A 9579-nucleotide genomic window follows, 5' to 3' on the forward strand; every position below is an offset into this window, starting at 1 on the left:
ATCTGACGTGGACCTGGGTTTTAGGGGCTGCGTTGGTGATGCCCTCATGGCATTACATTTGAAAACCCCAATCAAATATCTGAAAGTTTAACTTAGCTTCACAAAAAGTCAAATGTGGTGAGGAGTCCTAGATGACTAACATGTCTTTTTTGGGCTTGGACTAGGGTCTAAAATGAGTCCACAAGGCCCATTATTGTGAATAAGACTGCCAAAGTCTGAAGTCTTAACCCCTAAAACCCTAAACCCCCATAAACCCTTTCTCACTTCTCTCATTTCTTCACAAACTTTTATTTCTACCAAAAACACGGCCGAAACCAAAAAAAATGGCCTTTACTAACATTCTCCGTAGAACATGTTCATCAGTTGTTCCATTAACTCGTGCCATCAGAACACAAAGAAATTACTCCTCTGCAATCTTTACTCACTTGAGAAACAACACTAACAAAAGTGTTTCTCAAGAACTACTTCGAAGGGCTTCTGTTCCAGCCCTTCATTTTTCTTCACTTGCTAAAACTACTAATTCCAATCTTGTTCAGATTCTTGAGTCTGAGATTGGGTGTGCTGAGGAAGAGGATGATAGTAATCAAGTAAGTGTTCCTTTATTTTTATTTTTATTTTATATAATTAGTTCATTTGTTTATTTTGTATGTTAATCGTTAAGGCAAATGAACGTATACCTTTATAGGCTGTAAGTGTTAAAAACATATGGAGTCTGGTGAATAATGATTGTAAATAGTTGTAGACAGTACTGCTGGTGAAAGTCACTTGATGCATCCCCAAAAGAGGAACTGAGGGAGAGGAAGTGGTGAAAAGAGATGTGATGAGTCATGAGTGTGAGGGAGGGGCAAGGGGTTAGACTAAGAAGAACAAGATAAGACATGGAAATGATGATGGAGAGAGAAGAAGGGGAAAGGAACAAGTAGAGAGAAGGATAGATAAATTGACAGATGGACTATAAGACAGGTTTGTTGTTGTTCCACTCGCTGAAAGTTCCCCAAAAAGAACTTAAGTGGGTGTTTGGTTCTTTTTTTTTCAAAAAAGTATTTTTTCTGTTGCAGAAAAACTTGTTCCACTTTATCAAATCAGATTTCACACTATGTTTCGATATATTTTGGCATCAAAATAAAAAAGTGTTTCCTTCAAAGAAAAATAGTTTTTTAACTTAAAAAACAAGTTTTACCTAATTATCATAAAACAAGTTTTTGGGACCAAAAAGTGTTTTTTGGATGAAAAACTATTTTTTTTTAAAATAGAAACCAAACACATTTATTTTTTCAAAAAATGTTTTTTCACTAATAAACACTTTTTAGCAATAAATAAATAGGATCCAAACACCCCCTAAAGGTTTTCTGTTTTCTACTTCGAAATACCTATAAAACAAAATTTGTACTTGTGGTTAAGACTCAACAAGAATGACCTGACGTTAACTCTCTTTCGTAATATGTAACAGTATTTAATTTATAAGGTAGAAATTTAATAACCCTAGTATTCAGTGATCTTACTGGGGTTGTTTTAATTTGGATTCTTTATTTGTGTTCTCAAAAGTTAATTAAGATTTATAAAAATTGTTTCTTCTTGACTAGAGGTCCTGTAAAACAAGCATATGTATTGAAAATTTATCATCCATTACAGTAGAATTTCCTACTTTTAGTGAGTGGACGTCTGGACGATAGACCTCGGAAAACTCTATCATATGTTCTAGTGTTCACTGTACAGTATCATTTCTCTCACTTTCCTGTGTCTCATGTTGAAGAAACACAGGATGGGCTTAGGTGATATGATTTATTTGTTAACCGTGAAATCCTGGAACTGCTACTTATTCTTTAATTAAATCAAATAATATTTTATCTGTACTCTTAATGTTGGAGAGTTTGAGGCTAATACTCCCCCTTCCCTTGACAATGCTCTCTTGTTTTTATGCCTATTATTTTAAGTTCCAGTCTTTGTTTTTTAAGCTTTATGGGTCCTGATATTTTTTTAAAAAGAAAGTACGGTTTCTCTCAAGAAGAAAGATCATCTTTCCTTCTCTGCCTTATTTTTCTTCGTCTTTGATAGGTGGAAGGGCTTCCGAATGGCTTTCCGTTCAAAATTCGAGATGAGCCTGGAATGAAAACCATTATATTAGAAAAAGAGTATGAAGGTGAAGTCATCAAAGTTGAAGTGCACACTCCTGAAATCTATGAGAATGAGGATGAGGATGAGAACAATGGCGATGGAGACGGTGAGAAGGAAGGCCATGCTAGCATTGCGCTGGTTGTTAAAGTGACTAAAGGGAGGAATGGCACATCTTTGGAGTTTGGGTGCACTGCTGACCCTGACGAGATTACAATTGACAGCTTGATTGTGAAGGACCATGATACTTCTGAAGATGATCTTGCCTATGGCGGACCTGATTTCCAGTAAGCTATTTTTACCCTATCATATTTTTTTTGGGTACAATTTCTTTGTTTTTGTCGCTCTTTCTCACATTGGTTGTGTCTGCTTGTTGAAGGGATTTGGACGAAAACCTGCAGAAGGGTTTCTACAAGTATTTGGAAGTCAGAGGAATTAAACCAAGCACCACTAACTTCTTGTATGAGTACATGATGAAGAAAGATGGCAAAGAATATCTCAGGTGGTTGAAGAATGTGAAGAAGTTCGTTGAAAAGTAATTGTTTGACAAACTTTTAACTGTTTTTCCATGGATCACAATTGGTAAGGTTTGGGGTTAGGTTTATACATGCTCAGGAGTCAAGTAGGCATTGGATGTTCTACTTGCAATAATTCTGTAAGACAGTATGCTTGAAATAGAATATTTTAATGGTTTGGATTGAGAATCCATTACAGTTTGTACTCTGTAGGAACCTTTGGTTGCATTGCTGGACCTGTGATATGGGTGTGAATTTAACTTGTGGAGTTCATGGGAGACAGTATAGTGTTTTGTGCATATTTTACTTAACTGACGTTTTTAGCCTACAAAAATCAATACTCACATGGGGTCGCATGTTTGTTCTTTGTTTTCGGTTTATTGTTTTATGAAAACTCTGGAAGGGGAAGTAGTACGTATTGGACTATGAGATGCCTCCAATTGGGATCAGGTGATTTGGGTTTGTTAGTGTTAATATGCATATTGCAGCTTGCCGTCGTGCACTTTGTTAGAAATGCAGTACACCTGTACATTGGTCTCTGCAGGTGTGTCGTGTTACCCATGTTAATACTTAATAGCCATAACACAACCCTGACAGTGCTATGGTGTGATTCAGAAATTCGCAAGTTGTAACTGAAGGCTTACTCATTCATTTTGTTGAGGCTGCTAACCTGTCTCCTCAATAGATTAAGAATTTAGAGATTGCCATGTATTACCTGATCACTGTAATGCTGTCCTTGTACAGAAAATTTGTCAGTTGTGATCTGCCTATTTGAGGTAGAGTCTCCTCGTTATACAGAGCAGACCTGGCTATGCTCGTAACTTTGTGATAATCAAATGGTTGAATAAATCTGAGTCTCAATTTGAAGTTTTGGACCGCTTGTTTATTTTCATTTGCGTCTTCCAAATGTACGCCCATCAGTCATAGTCCAATGGTTTGATGAGTGATCATCACAAGTGCCAAAGACACAATCGAGAAGATCCCTGCTCATCTCTGGGTTACGACTTCTACTTGCTGGGAAGTGTCTCGTTGGTTGTTACTCCCTGATAGTCTGTTCCTTAATTTTGAATCGGCCTGGCTAAAATAGTCTGCCTCGGTTCATACAAATGTTAAAACTAATAAGTAAAAACTTGTTAGTTTCTCACTTTGTCATACAATAGCATCAACTTGTTAATTGGCGATGCCATCGATTTGTTCTTTTACATAAAAATTACTATACATGCATTTGGTCCGCCGAGATGTACACGATGTGTTGATGAAATTTGAGCCCTCGACCCCGGTGTAAAAATAATAGCTGGACGTGACTAGTCCGTTGGATTTAACCATGTTTGATGAACTTTCTATAGATGCGCAAGGCACGAAAGTACGCAATCCTGCTAACAGCTGGGAAAAGGAAATATCGATCGTACTTTCAGAAAACTTATGTTAGGTCAGCTTGGATAAGATAGAAAAGAAGTCTCGTAAAAAGTAAAAGGTCAAATCACAAACATTGTAGTGGGTTCGTGCCTTGTATCTAGGGTTTCTACAGCGTGTATATAGTCACCTCACTGCCTCTCGGCTCAAAAACATAACTTCTAAGTCTTCAACCCAAAAAACAAGGAACCACATAGAGAGAGATGAGGGGCGATGTACGTACGTACGTACCCAAGTTTCTTTTGATACAGAGAAAACACGGTGGAGTAGCATGAGAAGTTGATCTAATATTAGATTTGTCTATCTTGTTTGTACTTCATCGTGTTTCTCTGTATGAGAAGATTGCTTGGGTTATTTTGCTAATTCATCTCACATCTGCACGACTTTGGGTTCCAGATCTGTAAGTACTGATTGTTGTTAGTTGTTGTTTCTTTTATTTTGCAACTGATTCTTACTACTCCAAGTACTCCACTGATAAGGGGTTAGTCTGTGTGTAAATTTGAAGTGCAAATACGCAATCCATGAGAACTGCTAATATTTGTTCAGTCACGAGGACGCAGCAATTACAGCTTAACTAAACTAGTACCCAATTTGATTTGATTTGATAACTTCTTTCTGGTTGAAATTCATATCTGCAAAGCATTAAGGAGCAACGCCTTTAAAACAATAGGAAAAAAGGATGATCAAGAAAATTCCATTAAATTGAAGAGCATTACCAAACCAAAAGGCCTGATATCAATTTTATCATTTCTGCATCAGAGTATGAACAATTGTAACCAAACGTTGACAGAGTCTCAACTGTATGCTTGGACTTTCGTACGTATAGAAGAGTTCACTCTGAGTACTATTGTCTAAGGCTTATACCTTGGACTTTTGGGCGTAATTTGACATAGAAAAAGATAAAAATGAGCAGTGACTACACCATGGATTCACCTGCCCAACGTGTTATTACTATGGCATGCAATGGCCAATGGATGCTTCAAGTTCAAGCTGGTGAGCTGGTCTAGTTGAGGTTACAAGCCTATTAATACTGCCCTTTAAGTTTCTACACACCCGGTACAGCGAAGTGCATATGTAATAGCATGAACTTCATGAATTAACACTTTGGATTTTGGTAGAATTATGATTTTGACAAACCGTAACCAGTGCAAGAAAATAGTCAAAATACATCGATCTTGACTCCATACACAGAAGATTAAGTTGTTACTTGATTTCGTGAAATTTGATGTATTAATCGCAGATTCACCGTGGATCAGGGTTTCTAGCCCAATTTTCCACATGTCACTTTAGACTGGACGGAATCCGAAAGGGTAACAACGTTGGAATCATAATATTTTTGAACAGAAAATTTTGTAAACGTTGACCAAATCGAAAATTTTGTAAAATTTCATGTAACCCATGGTAAATTGGTAATAATTCGGTTTTAAACTATTTGTAAATTCAATGGAATTGTTTGTCAATTGTCAATAGGGGTGACTTCGGATCGGATAAAGAGTTTTCGGAAAATTTTCCTTCTAAATCCAATCCAACTATTTTTCGGATGACCATTTCTTTTCCGAATTGAGAAAATCAGAAATTTTTCAGAAATTTCAAAATCGGCAAGATTCTAAAGTAAATCGGAAATTTGAATTATATAATCGGATTCTTTTTTAGGATAACCATTTTTTTATCCAATTAATACATTCATTTAGCAAGTATTTTGAAATGTATTAATTTAGTAAATAACTCAGACCTTTTAACACGTTCATTCAGCAAGTTTTTTCTTCATGTTAATGCATTAATTAAGTAAATAGAAAGATTGGAGAAAAAGATACATGTACTAGAATGACAATATTGATTTCTTGAGGTTGTGAGAGAAACAATGCTCTATTTCATGTTAATACATTAATTAAGTAAATAGAAAGATTAGAGAAAAAGAGACATGTACTAGAATGACAATATTGATTTCTTGAGATTGTGATAGAAATAATGTTCTACTTCTCTAGGGTTTTTATTTGGTTTATAAAATATATGTAGTTTTAATTTAGTAACTATATAAAATAGACGGCCTATATATTAAAAATTCAGAAATTAATCGAAAATCGGATTGGATTTTGAAAACACATCCAATTCCGATCCAATTATTTTTCGAAAAAATCGAATATCATAATTTCGGATATCGGAACACAAATATCATTGCCAAATTCAAAAAAATATTAGATTGGAAAAATTGGGTTTTCGGAAAAAAGTGGCACCCCTAATTGTCATGCCAAGAAATGGGGCTCAACCCCTTGGTTTTAATCCAGTTGAGTATAAACTCCTTCCTATCGGGCCATACTACATGACCTCCTTATTTATCGGCCCATACCACATAACCTCCCTATTTTCCAATAAGAGGGCAAATCCAGTCCGATTTTTATTTCCTATTTTATTTTATTACCCGTTTTACCCTTTTTACAGATTCATCGTAGTTTCGACCAAGAAGAACACCAATTCATCTGCTTGGATAACACGATTTGACCTCCTTTGTTTCTCAATTGACGAAAGAAGGTTAGACGCTGAAGAGATTCACCTATTTTCCATCTTCTTTGCGATTTTTATTTTGACCATGAAAATTTAAAAGTTAAATTGCTGAAAATATTGTTTCATTGGTGATATTGACTATGTAAAAATACATTCACATATGTTCTTCAATTTGATTTTGTTGTTTTTTTTGCAAATGCGCATACATGGATGGAATCGCTCTTTTGCTATTATGTACTGAGACGCAAAATTATGAGTGTCCATGTCGGGACTAACGGTATGATTGCTGATTTGAAGCGTACGATTTTTGAAACGTGGCCAGACCTTACTCCATTGTCTATAGAACTGCCTTTTGTAAGGGATTCAAAGCGTATTGTGATAGATACTGACTCGGAGCTTCAATCCCTTGTTTGCTTCAATTTGGTTAAAGATTTTGATACATTTTTTATAACAGCAACGTCAAGAGGATTTTTTGCTTTGTGTGACGCTGGTTCTAGTTCCAAAGTCTCTCTCCAGGTTTCTTCTTGTATTTCTAGTTTTTTATGTCTTCTGCTACATATGATGAAAAATATGTTAATGTTGCTTCTTTGCCTATTTTGACTGGTGTGGGACAGAGATTTCCTGGTGGTGCTGCTAATTTTCGTGTTGAGCTTTTATGTCATTATCTTGTTAATCATGACATAGTTCTTATTAAGAAGAATGATCCTGATAGAGTCACGACTGAGTGTTATTTGAAGATTGAAACCAGGTGTCTATGGAGAGTTCACGCATCCAAGAAGTATAAGATGTCGAAGTTCTTTGAAATAAAGACAATGAAAGCAAAACGCACATGTAGAGCTGGATTCACTGATGTTAACAATCCCCCAGTGAATAGTAAACTTGTAAAGAGTATTGTTTTAGATATGGTGAGAGACAAGTCTTTGATTAAGCCAGGTGAAATCCCTGACCATTTTCTAAGGGTATATGGTGTGAACTTGAATTATTACTTTGCGCATACCGGCATAGATCTTGCATTGAAGGAGATACATGGGGACCATGCTTTATCTTATCATCAGTTACATTGGTATGTTGGAAAGTTGAAAGAAACCAATCCAGAGAGTCATGTTGTTTTGGAAAAGGAATCAACAACAAGAAAGTTCAAGAGATTATTTGTTGCATTTGGTGCTTGTATTCACGGCTTTAACTTCTGTCGTCCTATGCTTTGTTTGGATGGAACTTTCGTGAAAACAAGGGTGTGTCTTGTCAGCTATTGCCAAAAATGCAAATGGGGGTATGTCTTTTTGAGTTTGTGAGTTTTCACATAGTAGTTCATAGTAGTTTGTAAAACTGAACAAGTGTGTGAACTAACATAAACTATGAAAATTTACGTTCACATAGTAGTTTAACCTATGCATTTTAATATTTACATAATAATTTAGCCTATGAAAAATTATTTTTACATATAAGAGTTAAGTTTTCATAATGAGTATATATGGCACGCAAAACCAAATCAGTAATTGATGTTTATTTGTGTTCTAGATATTTTTCCAGTAGCTATGGTAGTTGTACTTTCTAAAACTGATGACAATTGGGATTGGTTTTTGGAGCAACTTAGGTTGGTGGTCTCCAAAGATCGTAGGCTAACTTTTATATATGACAAAAACCATGGTCTACTCGTGGGTGTCTCTCGCGTTTTTCCTGATTCCCATCATGGTTTTGTTTGTGGCACCTTAAAGATAACGAACCTTAATTCAACTATGTCCAACAACCATTGCTTCCACTTGCATACCCTGGATCTCTTTTCAGACCTTGCCTATGCTGGGATGCATCATGAGTTTGAGAAAGTGATGGTTGATTTTCGAGATGTTTGTGGCAATCAAGCGAAAACATTTTTGTCCACCATAGGTTATGAGCATTGGTGTAATGCTTATTTTCAAGGAAATAGATATGGTGATATGTGCTCCAATATTGCGGAAAGCTTCAACTCTTGGATCCTACTAGAACGCCACTTGCCTATCACTGCAATGGTGATCCGTGGGAAAATTATGAAAATGATGTCTGATCGGCGGGAGTTAGCTAGGAGTTGGACTACTAACTTATGTCCATCTATGGAAACTTTGTTGGCTGAGAGGATCGAGGTGGGGAGAAGTTGGGTGGTTCTCAAGTCAAGGGAGGGTATTTTTGAGGTGCGTGCTACTCATACTCACTTGGTTGACTTGAATAGAAGTCACCGCTCTTGTAATTGGTGGAGAATCGAAGGATTCCCTTATACGCATGCACTGCGCTCTATTTTAGCTGATGGATTGAATGTGTATACCTACTGTGATAACTTCTTCTATTCTTATACATTCCGCGATAGTTATTCAAGAGCTATAGTACCTGTGGAGAACAGTAAAATGCCAGCTAAGATACCAAGTGTGCCTGATTTACTACCTCCAGATCTGGAAAAGAAGATGGGGAGACCAGACAAGAAACGGAATCACAGTACGGGTGCTACAAGAGGTAGGAAGAAGAACAAGGGCCCTTGCTATGGCCACGGCAACCCAAGAGTGGGCTCCACTCCTACAACATGCTCTGCACTGGTTCAATTATCTATTCTTTGATGTTGCTCTTATATGAAAACAAGATGTCGATGAACTTGCTTTCTTTTTTTTGATGTTGGATTTTATAGTTTGATGTTGAATTTTATATGTTACGCTTTTTAGTTGGAGATTTTTAAAACAATTTGTCAAAAGAGGTTTTATATTATTGTGTAAAGATAGTTTTACATAGTAACTTTTGGGAATGAAATTAGCCTGACACCTGACATAATATATATAAATATATTTTTACATAGTCATTATATATGTAAATATATATTTACATAGTAACTTGACCTATTCAAACTTAAATATACATAGTAACTTTTGGGATTGAAAAGTTCTGGACACCTGACCAAATATATGTAAATGTATTTTTACATAGTCATATATATGTAAAACTATATTTGCATATATAGTCACTAAAGCTATGAAAACTTAAATTTACATAGTACCTTTTTTGGGAATGAAATTAGCCT

At 35.9% G+C, this 9579-nt stretch overlaps 2 protein-coding genes and 1 long non-coding RNA gene across 3 annotated transcripts; all 3 read left to right on the top strand.

Annotated features, from left to right (window-relative positions):
- Positions 1–233: 233 nt before the first annotated feature.
- On the top strand, positions 234–2909 carry LOC147486734 (uncharacterized protein At2g39795, mitochondrial-like). Its single transcript, XM_086572912.1, has 3 exons — positions 234–587; positions 2056–2399; positions 2492–2909. Exons 1-3 carry the CDS (start codon positions 324–326, stop codon positions 2649–2651), a joined length of 768 nt encoding a protein of 255 aa, XP_086429038.1. The 5' UTR covers positions 234–323; the 3' UTR covers positions 2652–2909.
- A 1285-nt stretch (positions 2910–4194) lies between these two features.
- LOC147486735 (uncharacterized) lies at positions 4195–5176 on the top strand. The gene is made up of 2 exons (XR_015201619.1): positions 4195–4440; positions 4800–5176. It is a non-coding gene; the product is annotated as an uncharacterized LOC147486735 (long non-coding RNA).
- Positions 5177–8077: 2901 nt separating this feature from the next.
- Positions 8078–9124, top strand: LOC147486736 (uncharacterized). Its single transcript, XM_086573837.1, has one exon. The coding sequence runs from the start codon at positions 8078–8080 to the stop codon at positions 9122–9124; it is 1047 nt and encodes a 348-aa protein (XP_086429963.1).
- The last annotated feature ends 455 nt before the right edge of the window (positions 9125–9579 follow it).

This window comes from Coptis chinensis, chromosome 7 (genome assembly GCF_015680905.1).
Source record: "Coptis chinensis isolate HL-2020 chromosome 7, ASM1568090v1, whole genome shotgun sequence".
Classification (NCBI taxonomy): domain Eukaryota; kingdom Viridiplantae; phylum Streptophyta; class Magnoliopsida; order Ranunculales; family Ranunculaceae; genus Coptis; species Coptis chinensis.